The sequence below is a fragment of the Coloeus monedula genome (assembly GCF_965178545.1).
Source record: "Coloeus monedula genome assembly, chromosome: 2".
NCBI lineage: Eukaryota > Metazoa > Chordata > Aves > Passeriformes > Corvidae > Coloeus > Coloeus monedula.
The window spans coordinates 110,542,054-110,568,290 of NC_138782.1; the positions used below are offsets into that span (position 1 = coordinate 110,542,054).

General features: G+C 41.2%; 1 protein-coding gene across 10 annotated transcripts in view; it reads right to left on the minus strand.

The window, feature by feature from the left end:
• Positions 1-9,767: 9,767 nt before the first annotated feature.
• The window catches only part of PUM2 (pumilio RNA binding family member 2), an 81,013-nt gene continuing 64,543 nt past the window's right edge, over positions 9,768-26,237 (minus strand). For 6 of the 10 annotated variants that reach the window (XM_082277185.1, XM_082277184.1, XM_082277182.1 and 3 more), the window contains 8 exons: positions 20,012-20,279; positions 19,346-19,475; positions 17,640-17,774; positions 17,248-17,385; positions 15,455-15,580; positions 14,794-14,915; positions 13,346-13,538; positions 9,768-12,623 (listed from right to left, as the gene is read on the minus strand). In XM_082277185.1, the coding sequence (XP_082133311.1) occupies positions 12,492-12,623; positions 13,346-13,538; positions 14,794-14,915; positions 15,455-15,580; positions 17,248-17,385; positions 17,640-17,774; positions 19,346-19,475; positions 20,012-20,279 (1,244 nt within the window). In that variant the 3' untranslated portion in view covers positions 9,768-12,491. The remainder of the gene's footprint in view (positions 12,624-13,345; positions 13,539-14,793; positions 14,916-15,454; positions 15,581-17,247; positions 17,386-17,639; positions 17,775-19,345; positions 19,476-20,011; positions 20,280-26,237) is intronic. The other 4 variants (XM_082277183.1, XM_082277181.1, XM_082277178.1 and 1 more) reach the window with 1 other exon arrangement.

Genomic DNA, 26,237 nt, shown 5'->3' on the forward strand with positions numbered 1-26,237 from the left:
GCCAAGTATTTTCAGTGACATTCCCGTGCCCTCCGCTTGATCATTGAAGCATGTTAAGTATTGTGGTTTCAGTCAAAAGAGCTCCATGCTGAAAAGCCAGATGAGACTTGTATGGAGAGGAGTTTCTTGGCAGCCTGGAGCTCAGGGGATCATAGGAGCTGGTTGCCTCTGCCCAGTACTGTGGAGCAGTGGGGATTTCCCAGAACTGGATCAAGGGCTTCCAGCAGTGTAGCCCAATTGAACTCAGTCTCCCTGGGGAAAAGGAGCTGGTTTGAACTGTGTGCTGCCATGGGAAGAGGGGAAACAGAGCTGCAGGAGGAATCCAGCCCACTGCTTCCACCACCACCAGAGGCGAGTGGGGGAGAGGGATGGCGACTCTTGCTTTTGGGCAACCACCAGTCTTCTGCACTGGGTTCTGGACCAGAAGCCATTGTCCTCTACACCTGATGAATGTGAGTATCACGCAGCAGCAGGAGCTGCCTGCCTGGCTTTCCAGGTGTCAGACCTGCCCACAGGAGCGTGTGAGGATGTGCCACCATCACTGTGTGTCCTCCCCTTGCAGCTGCCCACCAGCAGCAGTGCAGCCTGCAGAGCAGATGACCAGTGACTCCTGAAGCCTGGTGCCATGTGTCCTTAAATGGTTTATTAATGGACTGGGACCAGGTGGGGTAGGGTTAGAAAAAACTGATTCTGCTCGGAGTTCCTTAACAAGGGCTGGACTGTACCTGTGGCATCAAGCTGGACAGACTCACACATCACATCTCAGTGTCTTAATCAGCTGACAAATTTTTTAAAGTATGTTACAGCCTGACATCCTGGGATGGAGAACAGAAGTGTATTTCCTAACACACAGTGGGAGGTTAGAGTATGTGCAAATATTGTGATTTCTCTAAGTGTCCAGGCTGCCTGCCTAGTGGGGTTGACACTCACTGCTCACATGTGCTATTGGTGTTTTGCTTCAGGTAGTTGACTTCCCTGCTAATGATTGCCATTTTCTCCATTGTTGGTTTTGTGACGAGAAAAAAGTCTGATTTTCCCCCTGTGTGGTACCTCAGTTGACTAAAGGGAATTTGTAAGAACAGGAAACCCATAGCTTTCATGTGCTTCACTTCTCAGGTACAATGTGTAGGCAAGGCTTTGGGTGAAACCCTGAATTTGTGTGGTGATTGCTGAACAGGACAGAGAGGAAAGGGGGTGCCTCTGGACACATGGAGCAGTTACAGGATGTTAAACATATCTAGTTAAATGCATTCAGATTCAGTCTGCCCTAGAAACTTCTTGGAGTAAGGTAGGAGATGCACCCACAACAAGGGATTGTATCTGGGAAGGGCTTGAAGTACTGTCACTGACAGTCCCTTTGACGTCAGGGTTTTTCCCATGGATGGTGCCTCAGAATGATGAGCTGGCAACAAGAAGCTTTGATCAGTGGGCTAAAACCTTGGAGATGGAAGAGGAAGGATTGTCCTGACAGGAGGAGGTTAGGACAGTGTGTCTGGTGGCCTGTTTGGAGACTGTGTAGACCCGGAAGATTTGCAAAGTTTCATTTGCTCCTAGCCTGAATCTATTCTTCTTCTTCCCCTTTCAAGTTCCTCAGGCCAGTGCCTCTATTATCCATGGCTCACACCACATCCTTCTCTTTCTAACTCCATGCAGTAACAAAGGAGCAATCTGCCCACTCATTAAACCAATTTGAGCATTAAGAACAAGTCTGCAGAGGAAGCAGGCTGGACCTTCAGCCTTGGATTACCAAGAGCTTGTCTGCCAGCAAGCAACATTTGTCATCCAGTCATTGTGCTACCCATCTTCTGGGTCCCCAGGCACAGGGCTCCCCTATTCACAAGGCCACTTCTCTTTTTTCCGGCTGGTGGAACCAAATACACTTAACTCTTCCCAACTCCTTGCATGCCTTGGCAAATCCTGTGCAGTTTGGTTTGGATATCCTTTCCCACTGATGTAGAAATAATTGATTCTGACCCTTTCACATGCAGCTGTGACTTGCAGCCGGATCACCTGAACGCACCCAGTTTGCTTGCACAGTGATATCTGATTTTGCTTGTTCTGTCCAGCTGCCTTTGCAGTGAGTCAGACATCTCTGAGCAACTCCATCTGCCTCCTGGCTTTCACTCCCAGGAAGTGGAGACCTAAGGAGACTCCCCTGTGGCCCACCCTAAGGTGTGGAGTGTGAAGTTAGCCAGAGGCAAAGTCTGCTCTCATCTCCTTTCTTCTCCCCAGTGTAATGCTCCGATGGAAAGGATGACCTTGCTTATTTGGACAGGAATGAGCCTTTCTTGCTAAAAGTCTGAGGTTGGATTTTTTTCAGTTTAAACAATGCAAAGTGTAATGGTCCAAGTGGCAGGGTAGCTGCAGTGTTGGCTTTATAGTTACCAAATGAATCCACTTGGCCGCCTCCCCCAAGAGTTTGGTGACCTTTTTCTTTCTCCTCTATCCCCTTTCCCTGCTAATGAGAACTTCTGTGTGGACACTGAAAACTATATCTAAATGTGTCTGTGCCACTAACCAAATAATTCTTGACCTAATTAAGCAGAGCTTCCTTTGGCAAAAGCCCAACTGGCAGTGGCATGCCGCTTTTAGAAGAGTTTTCATAAACAGCTGTAATAAAAGCAGCTGCATTGCTTTGATGCTCTGTGTGAGGGCCTGGTAGAATCCTGCATGCTCATTACAGAGAGCCTCAGAGCTGGATTTCAGGGGCTGGTGCATGAAAATCTACGGAGAGGTTTCCCATTTGCCTGAAGTTACACGGGTGCTGCCCACAAGAAAAGACTGACTCGCTCTCTCTTAACGAGGCCTTTTCCTGTAATACTGGCTGCTGCTTTCACTGTTCAACAATTTTGGCCCACCACTTTCAGAGCTTGTGGGCTAGGCAGGTACTCCTGAAAGCACTCACCTGAACAACCACTTTTTTGTTGTTCTTCCTCTTGCCCAGGGAGACGCTCTGCTGCCTTTCTGTGTTGCACTTACCCCTGTGGTCAGCTCAGGGCAGCTCACTCACGGTGACTCATGCTGGCTTGCAGTGCGTGATCCCTCGACCTCCATGACCCTAAACAATCTGAGCACAGAATGGGGTTTACCCTGGCATGAAAATGAGCATGGAGAGAAGGGTATCACGACTCCCAGGAACATATGGGCAGGCGGCTGCTGGGAGCTTTGGAGAAAAAGCAAGCAGTGCAGGGAGGACAGAGCCACCCTGTTTCCACAGCACCCCTGGCTTGGTACCTGCTGACTTTCCCCCTGGCAGCTGCCCAGCTTCTCCAGGGGAGATGTCCCTGTGGTCTCCCTAGGCACAGGAGCTTTCTTCAGTGCATTCAGTGGGGAAATGCTGAGAAGAAGTTTCGCACATTGGATGTCTGAGTTGCAAACTCTCTGACCACGAGAGAAGCTGGACCCTGCGCAGCTGCCTGCTACCCTGCAAAATAGGAACTGTGATACTTAGTGCCTTTATATACCTCAGTAAGTGCTATGATAATAAAACGTGTATTTTTAATCCTACCGCTGCCTCTGGCAGTGTCACAGAGACCCATTATTTGCCTGGGAGAGATGGGGACTCCCAGTCAAATTAGGTATATTCTCTTGTCAAAGGACTCCTGTATATTCTCTGTATTCCATTATTGTCCTGATTTGTGATAGGGGCTTACGTTCTGTCTTATGATAGGTTATACTTGAACAACTTGCACAAAACTTTAATAAAGGTTTTCCTTGTGGAATGTGGTCCCTGTTCCTCTCTGACCATACCCGATATACAACGTACTCCTGAAGTTAGCTATCAGTTTTTGCACAAACTAGAGCTGTACTGCTGCTAAAAAAGTTCCAGATGAAGGAGAAAATGAAAGAGTTTTAAGCAAAATACAGAAATATTCACTCCACATGAAACCCGTTAACTACTAGTTTCAAGACTGTCACTTTTAAGCAGCCGAGTGTCTTGGGTTAGGTGTTTCTGCTACATGGAGAATTTGAGTAAGCACTTCTAACGCCAGGAATTCTGCCAAAGCAGGTTTAATACTCCTACGTATGCAAAAAAGCTGTGGTCTTGGGAGAAACAGATGCTGCAGCAGAGCAGTTGTGAGAGCAGGGCTAGGCTGCATCACAGATTTCAGTTCCATTTCGGTAACAGCTGCTTAGAAAAGATATTTGGAACATTGTAAAAAATGCTGTTGGTTTTTTATGTATTCGTCAAGCTGATGTGATCTGGACCCCAGACTGGCTGAGGGTCTTTGAGGAATGATGGCTCTGGGGCCAGCCACAGGTTTTACCATTTCCTCCTGCTACCAGTAGTGACTATGCTGTGAAATTGATACGATGTAACGTACAGGTTTTCTTCCTGATTAACCAAATGGATGCATCTTGCTGCAATTATCATCCTTCATTTAGCATTTCAAGGCCACTTACCCCTTTCCGCAGGCACTGACTGTCTGAGGGCTGAGTGCAGTCACTCCTGGCCGTACCCTCCAGGCAGTGCCAGTGCCTCCCAGCCCTGCCTGTCAGAGCGCTGATTCACTCACCGATCCCACCCATCCTGTCTCACCCCTCACCCTGGCCCTTCTCATGCATTCATGAGGAGAATGCCTTTCCCCGGGTCCTGGGAGTGGGGTTGGGGTAGCCCCTACCCCGGGTAGGTTGGTGCTTGTGTGCTGCAGGGATGGAGCTGGTGCAAGGCTGAAGCAGAGACCAAGCTATGCTCGAATGTCTACCTGTCAGCACCTTCCTGGTGGTGAAGCACCTCCATGGGAGCATCTGCCCGGGTGGGAGGCAGGCATAGGGCCAGGGAGGAGGGCAGGGGCACAATGGGGCACATACATGGGTGAGGAGCTGGAGGAAAGGAGGGGAGCAAGGGCTGTAACCCTGGTTGGGCAGTAGGGCGATTCCTGCAGTGCTGACCTACATGTCTGTGGGGAAGAGAAAGCTGTGGGTTTACCACGGGTTTAAGCTCAGCGTGGCATGTGTGCCTGCCCCACTCTGACAGCACTGACTTTGGCAGGGTGAACACAGATATTTTAGTTACTTCATATTTTATGCTCTTTTGTTTCCTTTTTTTTTAGTTTGATTTCTTTTTAGGTGACTGTGAAATTAGCTATACTTCATAGGGAGGCCTGGAATGAAGGTTTTGCAAAGCATAAAGTGTCTTTTTACTATTATTACTATGTTATGTACTTTTTAAAGACACCATTTGGTTTTCAAGGTGCTCCTTCTGCCTTCCCCCTCCCCTTCTCCCATTATTTGTAATCCAAAAGGTCCTTATGGTTGTTTACTACACTGTGGTTACAGTAGCTTTGTGCGTGTATGTGGATGTAGAGGCTTTGTTTGTCCACCTCTCATCCCATTACATTCTTCAGTATAAAGTTATTCTCACTCCCACCCCAGCAAACCCTTTGGGCCTAATCCTGCCTTCTCTTCCCTCCCTCCCTCCCCTTTTAACCACTGATTTATAAAATGTTGGTTATTGGTTTCTGGTACATGCTAGGTGAAGAGACCCACTGTATATATTAGGGTGTCCAGTGCCATCTAAGATGTTCTGCTGGAATAGAAGGTTTGGCTGAGGCAAGCTCCTAGGGATTTGTTCCCCTGCCCTGCCCAGGTGTCTTGGATGCTCAAGGATCCCTCCAATGGCACCAGATGCCTCAGTATGCAACAGGATTTGTTCCCAGCATATGAGTCTACATGAAATGTCCACACCTAAACAGAGGTGGTTTTAAACCAGGACGGTGTGTCCCCCATAGCCTCGCTGGTGGGGTGTACCTGTGTGGCCCTTGTGGGGGTATCCCTTCTCCAAGGGGCCAGTGGGGGCCATGCAACACTTCACAGAAATGTAGGGTGGGTCACCTTGAACACCCTCATCAGACCTCTGGACTTTTGGTTCCCTGCATGTGGCAGGGGTGGCACATGGGGTAGGGCTGCATGATAGACCCTTTTCCAGCAGAATGTGAACTTGTATGACTCCCAAACTGGGGTGAATAATCAAACTCTTAGTTCTCATGAGACACATGATGTTTCAAGGAAACAGGAGACATCATGTGAATTTTGGAGTACTTAAGATGGTGAGATTTTGTACAAAAAGGCTTTTCAAGAGCCAAATGGCCCAGTTGAAAGAGATCAGTGTATAGCTTGGACCTCTGATAGGGGTGAACTCTGCTCCATTCATCCCATCCCTCCATGCAGGGGGTTGGAATTGACTCTGTGATTTGCATTGAGTTTGCCCATCCTCAGCTCCTCAGCCCAGCTTCAGCCCTCTGTAATTCTTGCTTATTGAGCAAGTGCTCTGATTGTTGTACCAGCCTCTGGATCCAGTTCACACACAGATGTGGAGCAAGGAAAGCATCTAGGCAGACCCTCCAAACCTGAGCCCAGGCAACTGGGCTGAATCCTTCTCCAACATCCCAGCCTGTATGAACAGATGGCCTCCCAAAATCTCTCCTCCTGAACTGATGCTGTGGGGGGAGAAATGGAAATACTTTCTGATGCTGCATTTCAGCTCTCTTAGAGAAAGGAAGAAAAGGATTATACTGGCGAGGAAAGAGAGATCTTCATTCCCACCAGGGAACCTCTAATTTTTGATTCTCCAGTTTAGACAATGAATAGGGTCCCTATATTTGGGAGAAGAGCATATAGCTATGAATATAGCTGTGAAATGTGCTGTCATCGTCTCCCTTGCTGGCCAGGCTGGCTAGTGCTTTCTGCCACTACCTGTGTGTGTTCCCTTGCCATAACACTTCCCTTCTTACAGTTTCCATTAGCCCTCAGTAAGCAGTTGTATGTCTTTGGGGATCTTACTTTATTTTGGCACCTGACACCTGCAACTGTTCTGCTTCCCTGACACTGAGGAAAGCTCTTTGACAGGAGCAGACAGTGGCCTTGCAGCCTGAGAAGGCACAACCAACGTCACCTGTAAGGAGAGGGACCTCAGCAGGCTTGGCCAATTCCTCACCAGTCCCCACCAGTGACATTCCTCTGCAGCAGTCAGGCACTGGGGCAGCTCTGTGCTGCTGTGGGTACGATCTGCAGGCAGTACCTGGAGCGAGTGTTTGTGAAACCGAAGCGTGTGAACCTGCCCTGTGATCAGCAGACAAGCAGGCTGCCTTCCCCGCCGCCTCCCCTGCCTGAGCACTGCTGTGCTGGGGAAGGGCTGCCTCCCTCCCCGAGGCTGGGCTGGGAAGAGATCCAGCAGCCAGGCTGAGGAAGGGCTGTGGTGCTGTGCGGCTGCCAGGAAATCTGAACCCTCCAGGCAGGTCTGAAGCTCGAAGGAAGCTCGTTAGGGCTCAGCTATGTAAGGGGTTTCTCCCCGTCCGATGGTCTCGTACACCACCTGTGTCACTTGCAATGTGCCCCAGCTCTTGTTTGCAGATCTAGGGAGTTTAGGGTTGGGTAGCAAGCAGAGGAGGAAGAAACAGCGTGTGCCCTGAGTACTGATGCTGGTGAGAGGGTGAACGTTTTATTCCAGTGTTTGTTCTTACTAATAAAAGGAAGAGGGTCTTTAGAATAGGTCTTCCTGCATTTTTATAAAGCCTCTGGAAAGTTTCCAGTCTGATAATGATGGGGGAATGCTGCTCCCAAGATACATTTTGCATTAAGTGAGTCTGGGAGAATCGAAGTGGAGACAAGGATCTCAGGCACAGAACCTACCCACTCCCACCTGCGTGCTTTAGGAGTCATGCTCCATCTTGTGCTCTTTGTGACGCAATGAATGGTTCAAGCTGTGCTAAAAGACCAGCCCAAATTCAGGAGTAGAAAGTGAACCCGCCCAGCTCCTTGTGGTTAGGAAAATGCCTGTGAAGTGAGGGAGGTAGGTTCAAAACCCTGAGGCTGGTAAAGGAAACTAATTCAAGCATCTCTTTTGCTGGGCAAGCTCCCTAACCACATAGCGAGCCTGCAGAGGGAGCAGGCTCTGTCCAACAGAGAAAACGCTCCTGCACCACCTCACTGAGGAGCACCAACAGTTCTGTTAAATCCCTAAGCTTGGTCTTCCCTACCACTACCTGCCTGGATGCGGGGTGGTCACTCCCCCACACCACAGCCTCTGTGTTCTGCCACCTAATGTGTGATGTTGGGATCTGGTTCATTCTCCTGACTAAAGCAGTCACCTCCTTTTCCTGCACCAGCTTGGGAAAGCCCATGTCCTGTATCGGCTCTGGAGGGCTGTCAACACTGGATGGACGTCCTTCCTCCTTTCAACATGCGACTCTTTCTGTGACAAGTGCTGGTTTTTAACCCCTTCTGATGACGGAGCTGGGGAGGCCTGGACTGCTCTGCTGCACAGGAGAGCCAACACCCCAGGCTCACTCTGCAGCATCTCACAGATTGTCTCTTCCTGGGTGGCAGGATCTACACTTGCCAAGTTCTCCCACACCTCCAACACCAGGAACCAAGCACAGCCCCAAGAGGGATACATCCCTAACAGGAACCAAGCTTCCTCATTCCCAAGCCACGAGGTGCTTGAATCAGCATCCTTTGGGCACAGATAGTGCTTGTGTATCTGAAACTCTTTGGGCAGAGTAAAGCACTGCCTGTAGCTCATCACATCAGTGCTGCCCACAGACTATTGAGACTTCAGGTGGTACCAGCAGCTTGGTACAATGTGAGCCACCACGTTAGCAAACCAACAGCCACTGCTGCCCTGCCGTGGGCTGCGACAGCTCAGATCAGACAGCTCATGTGTTCCCCTTTCCTTACTCAACAGAGAACTGTGTCACCACGAGGGCAGGATCTGCTGCTCTCAGGACACGCGATGCCCAGCCACCGCTCCACACAGAATTTCGCACCAGAGCGCTGCGGCTGCCCTGACTGCAGGGGCAAAGTGCTGCTCTGTAGTTTACGCTGGGTTGCCCCCCCAGGCGCATGACTTACATTTAATCTGCACTTTTAATGACCAGTCACTAGATCTTAAAATGCTTTTGCAACCATTGTCTCAGCTTTACTTCCCCAAATGACACTGTGGAAGTTGTCACCCCACTGTTAAGCCATTTTCCGAGTTACTGGAATACTGAGCATCATTCTCATGGAGCCCAACCCCACTGCTGTGTTACTACCCATGAGCCGTGAGCATCTCTTCAAATGCCTGTTCCTTACAGCAGAGGGAACAGTGCTAAATCGGTTTCTGAATTTCCATCAGCACTTTCAAACATCTAGGCATCATGACCCCAGAACCTCAATTTTCTCCATGTTCTGATGGAAAAGGCAGGGATGGAGGGATGGGCATTATGACTATTCTGTCCACAGGTGCCCCCTTAGGTATTTCCCACCAGGCTTGCTTCCTGTGCCGGAAGTCCACTCCGCACCTTAAGCTAAAAATGGTCTTTTGAAAAAACTGGGCAGTAACAGAAATGAGTGTGGATCCAGGGATGACACAGACCTAACAATTTCTTGTCTCATTTGAAAGCTAACCCTCTCAAATGCTCCAGAACTCATCCTGGATCCAGGGATGTATGAAGAAACTGTCACCAGGCTGTAGCCTTAACTAGACATCAGTAAAACCTTTTTATAAAACAGGAAGGTTTAGCTGCTCAGAGCCACCCTCTGGAAATTTAATGATCTAATCCAGGGTTCTTCAGTAATTACCCAATTCCCATCAGATCAAATGAGTGAGCACCTTCCCAAAGCTGAGCTTCACAGATACAGGTAAGTCAGATAACTGCGAATATGGCTGGTTTCCTACAGGAAAAACGCAAGACCAGATATATTTCACACAGTGTTATTCACACATTTTCATTTTGATTTTTACAGTATATACATGTGAACATTACATTATTCAATACGAGCCACCTGGAGTCAAACCTAAACAAACTGGTCCGTAAACAATCTATATCAAAAAGCAATACTTGAGCAAAAAGTCTAGTGGTTCTACCCAAACCCTAAAATAGTTGAAAGGAAATCCAGTGATTTTCATGTTCCTGGATAGAATTTGTGCACAAATCATCTCAGGAGAGCAAGTGGAAGATTATACTCAAGATATTGAAAGCACCAAAGATGACAGTTACAGGACTGCTTAAATTCAACCATGGCATGAGTGCTGCAGGGACAAAGTACTGGGACATTATCAGTTTCTGCCTGGACATCCCCGAAAGCCTGACGTACTGTCTTACGTGTTGAAGGAATGTCAGCTCTGTGGATTATAACACACACGGCACAGGTACACAGGGTAAAGATAGTCACTGAGGAGAATTGATGTGTCCAAGGAAGTGGCTCAGAAGTCATCCTTTGGGTGACTATGGGAAAGCTCTGGCTCCAATGACAGGGTTGGTACCTCTGCAGAGGAATTTTGTGAACTGCCATGCAAAAACTACTTGGCAATTAGAATTGTGCTTACTCAAAATAACAAGGCCTACTACCTCACTTCATGCAGGCACTGGAAGTAGGCCAGAAGAAACTTTCCCATTTGCCTATTAATGAGTTATCACTACCATTAGAAACGCAGCACCTCAGATGTCTGCTTTAGTAACAGTTATGTAACCCTGGTATCAACAGTAACATGACAGAATTCCTCACACAAGTTTATACCACTACTATTTTCTTTCTCATGATCACACCCCTACCAAAACAGCCTTTTATTTGATCAATGCTCAAGACGTTGTTTCCAAACTATCATGTTGATCAAAACTTTAGGTTAAGCCATCCAAATGAACATTTTACACAAAATACTTACTTCAACAACATACAAAGCACTTTCTTTATCTTTCAGAAACTGAATATACAAAGTAAGCTTTTTCCAAAATATTTCCATAGGCAAAGGATTAAAAAGGATTTTAATTATACACATATGGTCACAATTCTGCCTTAAAAAGATCATTGGGAAATGTACATAAGGCCGCTTGTATATGTACATCATCTTTATGTTACTGTTACAATGTCATATGTCCAGAGAAAAAAATCGACAGTTATCATACATATTTGCTTTACGCTGGGAGAAGGCTATTCAAAAATACAGTACTCTTCTGTACAAAAAAATCATGCCACATTTATTAAGATGGAAGAAGCATTGGTTTCTGTGATAACCAAATATTTCAGTCCACTTCTTACTATGCTTATTTATCCTGATTTAAAATTTGAACAGATTGATTTCCCAAAGTGTCCATATGAACAGAATCAACAGCTATGTTATAAACAAAACATAATGTTTCTCACAATAGATAAAAAGAAAGCCGGTTCATATTTTTGAAACCATATAAAGATAGAATTTTAAAAAAATCACTCTTGATTTGCTGAAATAAATTTACATTATACAACACTATATGCCAGGGGGAAAGAAGGGAATGGGGATATGAATATACACTAAAATGCAAATTTTTGTCCCAAAAAGGAGTAAAACAAATTACATTTACAGCATGAAGGTTTACAAATGTACATCTGTACAACCAAGGTAAGCATCACTACTAAATTAGCAAGGCTTTGTAATAAACATCGAAACGAGAGATTTGTTTTCAAACTGTAAACTTACACCTATTAACTACACGTATACAATGCATATATTTATAGGAAGCAAAAAGCTATCTGAATAGTTAATCAACCATGCTTAAATGTTGAGCTATCAAGTTTACTTTTCAGTGGCCCCTTCTCTTTATCATTACCTATTTTTCGCATCTACAGTGAGAAAGCAAAATAAATGCTCAACACTTTCAAATCCTTACAATTCTATATGCAAAATAAAAAAATACAAATCTCTACTCTTCCTGCGTTGTAAAACTGACTGTAAAGTTAATACAGGCTTTACTCCTTTTCCAACAGAGTACTTTGCTGAATGGAAGTACCACCATCATTTTAATCCCTCTACCTTGTACAACAATTACATATATAAGTATATACAGCACTTTATTTTTAATACATTGCTAGAGAAAACCTTAGGGCATGATTTAAAAAAACCTGTATCCACAGCAAGTGCCAAAACCTAGTATTTTAAAGTTTCCATTGTTTTGTTCTTCCCTACGTTAATTTGCTGTGCCCTTTTTATTATTTGGATAGGATGTTGTGAACCACCAAAATACAACTTAACTTTTCAACATGTTAAATAATGTTTATGCAGCTGATCAATTTTAATCTGGTATAAAAGACTTCACACAAAGGGGAAAAATAAGGATTAATTCTATATACAACTCTATAAACCTGTTGTGCTATGATGCTGGGTAGACCTACCAGATTGCAAGCCAGTGTATTAAAAGAATACTGTACTTTTTCCCTTTAAAAACTATTTCAGTGACTTTACAAGGTAAAAATTTACAAAATATGTGACAGCTATTTTGATACAATTACATCATATACAGGCATTCTGTGCTTTGCCAGCCATCCAATCTGATAGGTCTCCGGATCAGGGCTGGAGATATTTTTTCTTTGTTTTCTAACAATTCACTCCCCAAAAATATACACAAGAATAAAAATTTTACAAATGGATGAACAAAGTCAATAAATAGATTTAAAAAAATCAGAACATTTAGAGTTAAGTTGTAGGTTTTGATAATTCACAATTTAATTTTTCTTCCATTTCTCTTTGTCTTTTACAGCATCCCATTTGGTGGTCCACCAATTGGCCCCAGATCAGCACTGTTCTTCAGGTAATACTTTTCCAGCTTGGCCAGAATGTGCTTGCCATAGGTGTATTTACGCAGAGTCGTGATGTGGGGTCGAATCTGTAATAAGAAACGTTTGGTTTTGTTAACATCCACAACACTTTTAAGTAGAAGTAACTACACTTTGAAAGAATTATGCAAAAAGATGTCAGAAGACAGAAGTATTTCAAAGTTTTGGAAGTTTCTGGAAATATGCAAAACTGGTGATTTTGGCTCATCAAATAACTGATGTTCCTGCTGCAGGAAAAGGGAGGTAGTACTTTTGTGGGAGAGCCCTGTTGGTGACTGGGGGAAGCAGAGCTTCTGCAGGAATATCCTGGGCCCTGTGTTAAATAGCCTTGGGCCATTATGGCAACAACACTTTTCTTCATGTCTAGATATTCTTAAGTAGAAATGTGCTTCTATGCTAGAAGTGTAGGAATCTCTTTAAGGGGAACTGCAGAATGGATTTATACCCACAACCAGAAAATAAAACGAGAAACCTGTGTTTCTTCTGTTATATTAACAGTGATGACAGATACATTTTTCTGTTGAAAGTGTTTTCACATAAAAGCTGGCACAAAGACAGGAGATGAAATCCAACTTTTGAAACTTTCCTTTTTTAGCTCAGTGCTCAGAGACCTGAATGTTTTCTGCTTTGCCAAGCTCCACTGAATGCCACGGTTATACATCAAGTTCTAGATTACAGAAGCAGTGAGTCTTACACCTGCAGGGAAAGGTGCTCTGGCAGAAAAGCTCGCACAGATGGTATTTTTGCACCACTACAGCATGCACACACATACCTTGTGCATTATGATCTTCCTCTGGGCGGGCTCGGCCATGTCGATCATCTTCTGCACGACGTAGTTGGCGTACTGGTCCTTCATCATGGTGTATAAGGCACTGTGAGGGCCATCGTTCTGGCAGCACACCTCGTCGATCAGCAGGGCGCGCTCGGCACGGGACGCGTGGGTCACGCATTTTTCTACCACGTTGCTGAAAAATAAGGCAAGTCCATGGTGGGACTGGAGGTGTAACATTCTTTCAGGTAACCATTTTAAACCTATCTGGAAGTTTATCAGTTCTTCAGGGTTCTTAACGCCAGTAAAAAGTGTATTGCAAATGCATCAATTCCTCATTTCCAAATCTCCAGTCTGATGACTGAGGAAGTTACAAGATTATATATCCCTATTATTTCACCCATGTGAAAAGGTTATTTTCTGATACTTATTATTTTGTAGGAGAGACTTTTCCACTGGACCTACATAGGTATACTGGACTTAAGGCTGCAGATGTGTTCTAGCACATCTATTTTGGTTGTGGGCCCGTTGAAAACACAACAGAGAAAGCCAAATATGAAGATTCCTGCTTTTTGAATAAAGGCACTTTCTAGGAGCATGCCGACATCAGAGATTCCATCAAATATTCTTTTGTAGAGCAAGTCCCTAACCTTCCAGAAGCTGGAAAGGCCATCAGCAAAATGATCCTGGTCCTAAATTTGTGCTTTAGAAATTAAACAAATTAGAGGATTATGAAGAGTTCTATTCAGGAAAAGAAAAATAAAATCCAGATAAACTAGTTTGCTAGCAATTTTGAAAACAAATGCCCCCATAATGTCACAAGGGATTTCTGCTTCATTTTGGTGACAAGGCTAGTCTCACTAAATCACCCAGAATGAATTCTGAGGTCTATTTTCCCTTAGCAAAAGGCACATAATCCATATTTCAGCAAAAAGCACGAAAGAATAAGTTTTGGGTTCTAAATTCAGCATATTTCAGGCCTCCTACAGCAGTCTTTCAGACTAAGGCAGAAAATCCTTGTTAGACTGAACCACCACTTTTTAAAGCAAGCCTTGTTATACTTGCAAATTGCTAGACTGGATTGAGAGTCAGCAAGTCCCAACTTATCATCATCAGCACATCACCCAAGTTCCAGCAGAGCTTTTCACCTGGCTCTGGGCATCCTCACATGAAAACTTGGAACCTGTTTCCTGCGCTTGCACAAAGTGAACAAAAGCCATATCCCATAAAGCCACAGAACCTCCTTTGTTTCGTTACAGAACATTTGCCTCTTCCCTTCCCCAAACCTAGTATAAAAATATCACTACCATTCATCTCTATAAAAATATGAAATTTCAGGATGAAAGATACACAATAGAAAAAAAAAATTGCATCCCTTTTGTAACACAAGAAATAAATCCAATACATTTACAAGGTTAATGGATCTTTAACATATGAAAGTTGTCCAATACCTGGCAAATTTGTGCTGACTCAGAGCTAGAACTTTTCCTCTTATTTCTGAAACAATTTTGCTTTTGTCTTCAGGACGACCATGCTCCAGTACATGTTGAATAACGTAATTTCCATACTGATCCTGAAAATAAGATGACTTCAATTTTTTTTTGTGTTCATACCAAGTAATAAATACAGACAGCTTTTGTACATGAGCATTAAGTATGAAATTACTAATTGCATGAATGTAAGGAAAATACACTAATGTCAACATTACAGTAGCAAAGTGATGCAAAACATACTTCATCAAGAATTACTTAATGGGCCACAAATTTTACATGAAAATGTAAATAATCTGTAAAACCAGTGTTTTGCTAGAGTATCTTTTACGCTCTTAAAGAAAGAAGTCCTTAAATTTAAGATCATACTTTTTTAACAGCTGTAACATTCCCCTGAACACCAAGCTACAGTCAAAAGTGTAAGAAAAAGGCTTTTTATATCTTCTTTGCCTCCCAACTTCCAAATTCATTTTCATTAAAACTATGGAAGGAAAGAAAAACAAAAAATCAATGTCTACAAAACTAAAAAGAGGCAAACGCATTTAAACTAGGATACAGGAGTAAATTATGATAACAACAAAAAACTCTACAGTGCATTACAAACGAGTGTACACGCACTAACCTGCACTAGCTGCTCTGTGTGTTGATGCAGTTCTTCTAAGATTGGCAAAGTCTGCTCAGCAGTGCAGTGCTCCAGAATACGCTGAATTACTCTACAACCATATGGATGAGTTGAAAGTACAAATACCTTGAAAATAGGATTGCAAACTGAAGTTAAACCAACCGAAGCTCACATCTATTGCAATTACTGTGTTCAAACTGGAACTGAACATACCAACTACTATTAAAAAAGTTTTGTCTGCCAAGACCAGAATTCTGTTTCCAGCAAAAGTCAGGAAAAGACGAAAAAGCAGGTTTTTGTGTGTCAAGGACTCCAGAAACCATGTAACTAAGAACCCAACTGTTCATTACAATGTTTCTAGCCTACACAGCTGCAAAGGAAAGCCTGGAAGCACGACCCTTCGTTAAGTGCTGTTCAACTTTCAGGCTTTCCTTTTTACTTAATTTTCAAATTTTAAGACTTTGACACTTAAAAAAAGGAATTTGATAATGGTGGCTGATTTTCACCAATTTCATGTTCCAGCATACACAACAGGCTCCCAGTTACAAAGTTTGCAAATAACTACTCAAAACGTACAGCCAAATCTTGCTTATTCCTTCTGCTTGCTTCTCTAGAAGCTAGGTTTGTGGTTTGGGGATTAATTCCAAGAATTTCAGTGTTGGTCAGGACTGAACACAGAATCTTGTATGATTAGGCATCAATTCAAATGATGCAGGCAGGAGAAAATGGTAAGTAATATCACATAAGTGTATCATTTTTCATTTGCCATTTCATATTAGCTAATATTTTCTATATATAATTACTTGGCGCTCAGGAAGGATGTTCAGTAAATAAACACACTCACACTTTAGTCAAGGGGCTCTATTTACAGTTTAAAAAATGCATCTCATGTACCTCATATACACTTTTTGGTGTAAAAACACAACCGTAGAAAACTTGGTACGCAATTTAGTACTATGTACAACTATAATTCTGGTATTGCTGTTGTGTAAAATGAGAAAGATATTGTAGATTTTATGAGAAAATACACTTGGCCATCCATTAAAGTAAAATTTAGTTATATAGCCAAGTTAGTAAGATTTTTACAATTCTTCTCAAGACTATAAAAGTACACGCTTGTCTCAGAGGATTAAAATGTTATTTAGCTGCAGCATATTCACTAGCCTGCAGCACAATATCAATCTTATAGTAATAACTTTTTTTGGAAACAAAACAAAAACCCCAATCTGAAGTAAACAAAAATGACACCCCCTTCACTCCACACTAGCCCATATGCAGGGAACAGATTAGTGTATTTCATCACTGCAGTTCCTTAAGGACTGACATTCATTGGGAAACACTGAAAGACACATGTGTAACACAAGCAACAGGAGAGGAAAATGTCATTTTTAACAAAAAATATATGCTAGAGAGCACATACTTTATTACTATATGAAAAATGGCCCTGTCAAGAGTTGTGAAGGAAATGTGAAATGGTGTTACCACAAAACAGAAACACAAAGCCTGGGCACACGAGGTCCTTTGTATGTATTTATATGACACCCACTGTGTGTATTTATAATACATCCAAACAAGTCTTTCTAGAGCCTCCTCTCCCAACAAATTAATCTTTTTACAGCATGTTAACTGTCTCTCCAACAACTTTTCCATGTCATCATCCCCTTTTTCATTCTACTTAAAATAACGAAGTGCCAAACACTATCTTGTACATGCAAATGATGGACAAAGACCTGCAAATCTTTTTCTGTGAAATCTAAGCATCCTGCAAAGAGGAAATGAACCATTGACACTACCTGTCCTTTGAATGCATCAATGATGAACTGGAGTGACTGGGGCTGAACACACTCAATGCATTTTTGTACAACGTGGTTTCCGTTTTGATCTTTCACGCATTTCAGAACATGGCCATCCAGCTCTTTCACCATTTCATTCTGGAAAAACAAAGATTATCCTTGTCTTTACAATGATATTTCCCCCCACTTAAACAAGGAAAAATTTAATTTCATCCTAACTCCAATCTTCATATTCACTGGTGTTAACTGTGAACCTCAGTATTTTCATTTAAACAACTATTTTAGCCCATAGGATATTTCATGATGAAGGGAATAATCAACAATTTAATCAAGTAAAAAGATAGATACAATAAAAATAAAAAAAATAAAATAAAATCATTGCTCTAACTTACAATTACCTGCTGGTCAGGTGAGATTGACTCGAGTGCTTTCTGGATAACACGACAGCCATACATTTGGAGGGCCAATGGCAGAACATGACCTCGGATGCGTGTTGCCAGGGCTAACTTTTGATCCAGACTTCCAAACTAAAAGAAAATAAATATGCTGTTAACAAATGAAGACATATTGCAGCATGCTGGAATTTACATGTCAGAGTAAGTATTTTCAAGATGTACGTGATTGTAATATTTGAATAATTTTTCACTTTGTTTTTTTGGTGGGTATAATTAGCAGAAGCTTTTCTAAATGCAACATTTTGTAATATTCCATATCCAGTCACATACCTGCTATCAAATGCATGACCTTGAAAGACAACAGAAGAAATCTATGTAGTTTTCATTTGTCTGTCCGTAGGAATATTTAAGTGCAATGAGCCACTTCTTAAAATAAATTATACCAGGCACATGGATCACAGGTCATTATTAGGTATGAGTCCAAATCAGACTTTTCCTGCTATCTCAAAACTTGTACTGTCAGTGTATCTCACATCTTGTAAGAGAGGACACTGAAGTGACCACTGGGACAATCAGCTGCAGGCACAGCAATACTCCTGCAGCACTGCTGAGAACTGTCAAACTTCACACCTGTAGTCAGCTCTGAAGAAAGCGCGACCAACTTCACCTGCCTACTTAAACATTGAACTGAGGTCCCCTTCTACAGGTAAGGCCATGCATGCTTTTTTCTGGACAACTGTTCTGCAGAATTAAGATGAAAACACTCAACTGACAATGATTAACTGAGTATTCATCCAACTTAACATTATGGAAAAAACAGCAAATAATGACCCTTGAGCAAAATCCAGATCTTCCATATCGTCATATGTCAGTGACACTTTTCAGAAGATATTTTGATTGGTTAACAAAAAAAAAGTAAAAGAAGTGAGCACATTGTTTCATAGATTACTCACTAAAAATGACATTCTTGTTTACAGCAAGTATCTTATTCCTTACTGGACATTTTCCAGCTTCACCTTCTCTCCGCCACTCTTTGATATGGCCCTTGATTTAAAGTACACTATACTAGATACCCTTTCTACATGTAACTTTTCCCAGGACACAGGTATTACTTTTTCTTCTCTCTGCAAGCCAAATCTTGTAATTTTTTGATAAAGCCTTTTTTTACCACATATTTTTTAACAGAAAACAAATCTGTTTTAAATACTAGTTGTAGCAATATTGGCTGTATGTTATGATAGATACCCCTTACTCGAAATTCTTCTGTCTCAATACATTTTATGGGAGTTTCCTCATACAGAGCACTGGATAAAGTTCCCACAGCTGTTTGAGCGCAAGGGTGTTTTCCAGACCCATTCTGTAGCATGATCCAATAAAAAGCATCTTTCAAATATTTAAGTCCCCTGTCATCTCCTGAAAGATTCTCTAAGTTCTGCTAAAAGGCTTGTGAAGCCTCAATGTGCAGCCTGTGCATTCACCAGTGTTCACCAATACATGCACCACCAGTGTAAGGAGAAACTGTGTCCATTATGACAAAAAGCACTGGATACAGAACAGAAAACATGTATGCAGAGTTACACACTTGGGCTCTGTGGAAGTCATGTAGAATTCTGCTATGGTGTTAAGAAAAAGACCAGTTAAATTTAATCAGATTTACAGCACTTCATTTGCATACCCATCCATAGACTTAGTGCTATGCTTACCTCAAAGAACTTCTGTATTACATAGTTTCCAAACACATCAGTCATCAATTGATAAGCTGCTTGCAGGATCTCATTAAATACCATCTGGCGCTCAGCTGGAGTAGCTCGCTCCAGCTTCTGCTGTATAAATCTAAGGGCAAAAAAAGGTACATTATGCTTTGCATCAACAACAGGAAAACCTCTCAAACACTGTTTCAATGAGACACCTCAACACTCTAAGGAAAGCATTTATAAAATTTATTAAAATGAAAGTAGTGCCTTTGCATATAAAAGGATACATTTTTGTAAAATTGACTTAAAAACTTTCATTTGAAAAGCATTAAAGATGAAAAGAATAACAGTAACTAAGTACCTGATGATGTACTGACAAAAAATAGTTTTACATTCCAGATGTCACATATTTTGTTTTCTTAATCAACGCCTTTTTTTGATACCTAAATACTAGAGTTTAAAAGTCTAATTATGAGGCTATTTCTACACTGAGAACTTCTACAGGCAGCTAAATTAGTACTACTTTTACAATGAAATTTTCTAGAGAAGGTCAGTGTGCGCTCCAATTAATGGCGTGCTTTGAATTAAGATGACAAGCACCTCATTCAAATGTTTGATGTTAATAAAGCAATATCAAAGCAGTGAAGTATTATTAACTAGTCTTATAAGAATTACCTAGAACCATGCTGGTCTTGGGAAAATTCAACAATATGTCCAAGAAGGTCCCTTAGCTGAAGATTAGGGAAACGATTGTTTCTGAAATCTTCTAGCAATCGGCTGCGTCCAGAAGGCATAATGTCAGACCTACTGTAGCGGAGGCGCGAAGGAGGGAAGAGCTGGCTGGTGGAGCTAAAGAGGCTGGAGGTGCTCGCCGCACTGCGATACTTGGCTTCGGCTCCGGGGGCTGCAGAAATATAGCGACCACTACCATTTGTCAGTCCTCCTACAAGGAAGCAGCTCTGTCAGCAACGGCCGTGAGGAAAACGAGCAACAGCAAAACAGCAAGTGCACTAAAACTACGGATACACCCTGGAGCCAAAGAAAACAACAGTGTTGTCTTGCTATTTACATTTACCTCATTATGGTTGCAGGAGTTAGATAGCTTTATCTTGCAATAAATAAAACCATTCTCCTCCTCATTTTTATTTTATGTGAGGGCACCAGGAAAAGAAATGTCATTAGAAGAATATATCAAGGCAGGTAAAGTGAGCACCCACTCAGCCTTACAGAAACTTTAGAACTCAGTGGGCCTTAAGCTTAGTGGGCAGATTTCCACTTCATGAGTCATACTGGCTTATACCCTTGTTAGTAGTCTTGAAGTTAGCCAATTGTGTCAAAATAGACCATGAAATCTGAACTACCCTTCAGTCCCTACTGAGATACCTTTCCAACTTACAGCGTGTTAAGAGCATTTTTGGGGAGGCACGTGTGGTGCCTCTTGTCATGCTGTACCTTTCCTGCAGGTTATTTGATGACTTCAGCATCCCGAGCTTTCAATCTGGTACCTCTTCTAAGCACTAAATACATCAAATTTCAAACCAGGTAACAAAAATACTCTACTTAATTCTCAAACAACCACAGATATATAAAATTGAAGCTCCTTTCAGAAACATGAAGTCCTTTCCTCGCTGCACAAACACTCATCACTCTCACTAACACTTCATCCTTCCTTACTTTTTAAGAACTGATTTGGCTTCCTATGTCAAGGGCCTACTCCTTTTCACTAGTGATTCCACCTACAGCTCTTGTCACCCCCTAGTCCTATGCATTTCTCCTCACACCCGGCACTCTGATCAGTTTGTGTCACTCTGAACTCCTCCAGCAGGCCTCTCCCCTCCACTTTACAACAGGCAGCAATTATCATAAAAAGCATCCAAAGCATCTTTCCCAACTGCTGTATGATTTTTTTAGAGGGATACCCTTACTATACTACAAGCAGAAATATTCAAAGACAATTCCCATAGAGAAACCTCAATTCTACTACTAAAACCAAACTAAGCAAAGAAAAAACCAAACATTCCCTAAAAGTGTTGACTATGAATTGGAAAAGGAAAGCATTTTGTTTCCCTGTCTAGAAAGTGACATTGTAATTAAAGCCCTTTCAAAATCAACAGAATAAATACCTACATTTGAATTTAAAACAAATTGCAGTATGTGCTGTTTGAATGGTGCTCTATTACAAACTTAATTTTAAAAAAAAGGCAAAAAAAGAAGGAACAAAAAAGAAAAAAAGAAAAAGAAAAAAGGTGACTGTGCCCCAGCCAAGCCTTCTCTTGGTTCCAAGTATTTATAAGGCCAGGCAACAACACTGTTACAGTGGACTGGCAATGTATTGATGGTAAAGTTATCTTTCTCAAAAGGTCAAATTCCAGTACCAGAACCTGAGATATTAGTGCTCTGCAAGACACATCAAGCATCACATTGATTGCACTGTATGGTATTATGCCCTAAAATAGAAATAATTAATATTTATTTTATAATTAGTCTTCAAAATTCTGTGACAAGCATCAATAAATACTTTATGCCCCACAATATCTTTTAAAAACCACTAGGTTTTCTTTTAAATTTAAAGCCTCTTAATTCTTTACAGACAGGAAAATCAAGTTTTTGTAACTATCAGTTTTAGTTTCCATTGACAAACACTATTTTCAGAAAAGAACTGGCAGCAACATGGTACTAACAAACAAAAGTATAAAAAATCCCCAACATTCTGCAGGTGAAGCAGTATGCAGAGTGATGCTCTGCTGTAATTTCTCCTCTAGGAATGGCCTTCTAAAGAACAAAAGAAGTTACGCAGCTGAAATGATGGCATTTCTCATCTGGACTATGTAAACGTATGAGTGCAATCCTGGCTTCCCTGCATGAGCTGCACAGTAACACTATTTAATATCACGAGAGGGCACCAGAGCCCATCTGAAAGGAAGTTATAGGCTACTCTCCTGTTGCAGCATCTCTATTGCTCCACTGATCACATGCTCAATTCTGTGCCAGAAAGTAACAGGGCAGTTTTGATCATATGCTCCCAGTCAACATACACAGTCACAGAATTGCACATGTGAATCAGGAATTGTTTCAGCTTGGTTTTTTTTAACTGAGCCTTCATCTCTATAAATTAAATGCAACAATTTATCCAGAAACTAAAATAGAAATTAAGAAACATGGTAGCTTTTAACAAAAATGCTATATATGTGTAATATACATTTCCTGCTTAGAATTATCAAGCCTTTTTTCAGACTAATTTGGGAACCATCACTTTTTAAGACTTGTAAGACAACTATGCTGCAACTGGGAGGCTCCTGTCTAGCCTGTGAAACTATTTCAGACAGTCACGTTAAGCAGGACAGTAACACAGGAAGGCTGTATTAAGAAAGCACATCCATTGTGCCTGTGATCTCAGAAGCACACAGAAAGCAGAACCTTGTAAAACACTGGACACTATTATAAAAAAGAGTAATTTAATAAGTAATTAGCTTTTATTCTCATTTAATCTTTAATTACAGCAATGTTATGGCTCAGTGGCAACCCTGAGATTTGAAAAACAGTAAAACTCCCAAAATATAAGCATATTGTCTTAGGTACTTATTACATGCAGACATAATTGTGAGTACAATGGCCTATTTTCTACTCCAAACTAGGAAAGTAACAGCCTAGGTCTTGTTAAGTTATTTGGGGAACATACCCTACTGAATAAGGCACTGAAAAATTAAAACACTTATTAGACATTAGTATAGCCACATAGTTCCAAACTCTTGGGGAAAGAAGTGTGCATTTCATTCTTTAAATATCAATTAGCTATCACTTCTGATCTCATAAAACAAAGATCTCCAAAGCACTCAGTAGTATGAAGTTGTTCTACAATTTAACTGAACCTAAATCCCTGTGGCTAATCCACAGGGAGGAAAAGGCATAGAGATATAAAGAGGATATAGATAATCTAAAACAAAGCCTAAGTTTCAAGGACACAAAGCATGTTAAATTACTGACTCCTTAACATAGGTAGCATATTATTATATGCTACAGAGAACATGAAAAAACATTAAAAACTAGATCTAGGCATATTTATTTTGACAGCATTAGTCTGTATTTATCAAAGCATCTTTTCGATTACTTTTAATAAAGACAGAAAATGTATCTACTTCATAGTAACTTATTTACATGTGTCAGCAGTATTTTCTAGTAAAACACACGTGTATATAAATGTTTTGAACTTAATTTCTACAGAGTATTTTTTCATCTGTAAAAAAGTAGCTTCATCTCATCCTCAGATAAAAGTTTCATCTTCATATGGAAAATAGAATTATACATATCTATGTATATTTTAGGAATCATTGCAAGTGTTTATTATACCTGGTTTACTGAAGCCCTACAGAGGAGGGACACAGCAGAGGCAATGCAAAGCTCCCCATACTGCCTTGCCAAGGCGCCTTCCTTTACTCTTACCCAGAATGACCATCTCTGAAGGTAAAACATCAATCTGAACTGCTAACAAGCTTGGCTCACAACACACAGAAAATAATTACCTCCAAAAGCCCAGATTTTAGAAATCCTACCCTACACCAAAACTCTACTCTTAAAATGCTGCAATGTACCATCAAACAGGGTAAGGGTTACCAATCTAAAAGGATTTTTTATGACAATGGAAAAACACTTCCTCCTGCAGTTCCTTGTACTTGGGAGTGAAAGGGTAGTTCAAATTCATGACCTTACTGCTCCAACTGATTACAGTAAAGAAGCAGTTACAGACAACTGACAAATCCCTTCAAATACAGGAAAACTGACACTAGCACAAAGTCATTAGCACACTGCTATTTTAGGATGTTGGAAAAAAGGTGGTGAGAAGAGATAAAAACAGTAAAATATCACAAATTTCTTGTAAAAGGGAAATTGTTCTTTTAAGCTACAAATTGCAGCAGTGTCTGACAAAGGGGTTATAAAACCATGCACCCTTTCCCAGTGTTGTGCTGTAGATTCTGGTGGCTGAAACAGGAGCAACCGAGTTTGATGCCCATTTTAAAACAGGAGTTAAACTTAGCTGAACCTGTTGATACAAGCAGGCAGGACAAGTTTGGAAGGTGGAGGGAGAGCTGCATTTGACAGGCATTATCAAAATACCAATGGAAACTGCATGCAGACATGAACTTACAATGTTCTACTCTGAAAAGTGACTGCATGATAAACATACCCTTCTTAAAATACACTCCCTGTTGATTTCAGGTACAACTTCTCAGTTGGTGAGAAAGCTTTTATTTTTTATTTTTATTTTTTGTATCTGAGAACAAAACATGCTTCCAAGAGCAGCTGATGAACACACCAGAATAAATATAACAAGACTGACAACTGCAGAAATGGTCTTAAACTCTGAGATGGTGCACTTTGAATGTAACTGTGCAAAAATAAAGCACAGGGCAGAAAGGCTAAAAAAACACTGCATTTTTCTGCATTTTTTGTAAAAGCAAATATCCAGAAGATCTCACTTTCCCAATTTCAGGCTGATTTTGTAATGTAGCAAAAAGTTTATCAGTAATCAAGGTCCACTTCACTTGGAAGACAAAGAGGACACAATGGAAGCCAACAAGCTTGTGTCAATTTTCAGAGTACAACTGTATATTCTGGCAGTTACACACTGATCTAGTACATGATTTTAACAAGCTATTAGGCTTAGTTCACACTGCCAAACAGTTCAAAATGGGTCAAAGTCAGTATTTAACAATTTCTGGTGATAGAGGCAATCCTCTATACTGATCACAGTCTATTTTCTTGTAACTGAAAAAAAAAATCTTTTAACATTTATCAAACATGAAACAAACAAAACTTTGAATGTTTTAAATTTTAGATAATGCCTTCCAAAATTTGATTTAAGAATAGTTTTCAGCAATATGAAAACTATGGTGAGAGTACTTTGAAAAGAAAGAAAGAAAAAGATTTCCATGATAACCCCATTGTCAGATGTTCAGAACTTTCTCAAAAGCCTCCATTTGGGCTGAAACTTTCCATGCTTGGTCTCAGCCCAAAGGTGAACTTTGTAGACCTGAAAAAGGAAAAAAGGTAAGTAAAAAAAATAAAACGTGCTGAAACATCCCCTTGCCCAGTTTTACTTCGGGTATTCAGCACTTAACCTTGAAGGGGATACTGTACTGCAAATGTAATATATTTTAATTATTTAACCTTGTTATACAAATCACTCACACATTTCTCACTTAAGGTGTATTCTGGTAGGCATTTAAAATTTTTTTTTTTACTGTTTTATTTGCACTAAGAGAAGTATAGGGGATTAGGCTGCCTATTGCAAGCATGGGACTGTGCACTGAATAGTTACTGGAGCAACAGGCAACTCAATCTTGAATTACATCCAGTTTCACTGCATGACTTTAGCATCCAAATTAAGTGACTGCAAATATTTGCAGCAGGAAAGAAAAATTTTATTAGGTAACCTCAGGTTAGAGGCATTATCTTCTAAATACACTGTATACTGTGGTGGGGGTTCTTTAGATTTTTTATTTTATTTTAATTTTTTATTTAAAGAAAGGTCGAGCTCCCATGTCATCTAACTAGCCAAAAAAATTTAAGAAATTATTTTCAGCATTCCTTAAAAAATACATCTGATAACAGAGAGCCACCACTGACAATGCCTTTGCTACTTCTTTGACAAATGCCTTTTTTTTGTTTTTCCCTTCCACCAGCCTGGTGATAAACTACTGCCTTCCTGGCAAAGTATCTGGGCCATGAGGTTGACTGATTCAAAAATCACCTTTCGGTACGTTTTGCATTGTGAGCACTGCTCACTTTTCTACTTTATCATTAATGAAAGTCACTTCACTGTTGAACACATCACCTAAAATGTCCTTAAAGTGGTAACACAGTGGAGGAGAAACAAAAATAATGCACCTTCGCTTGTCATACT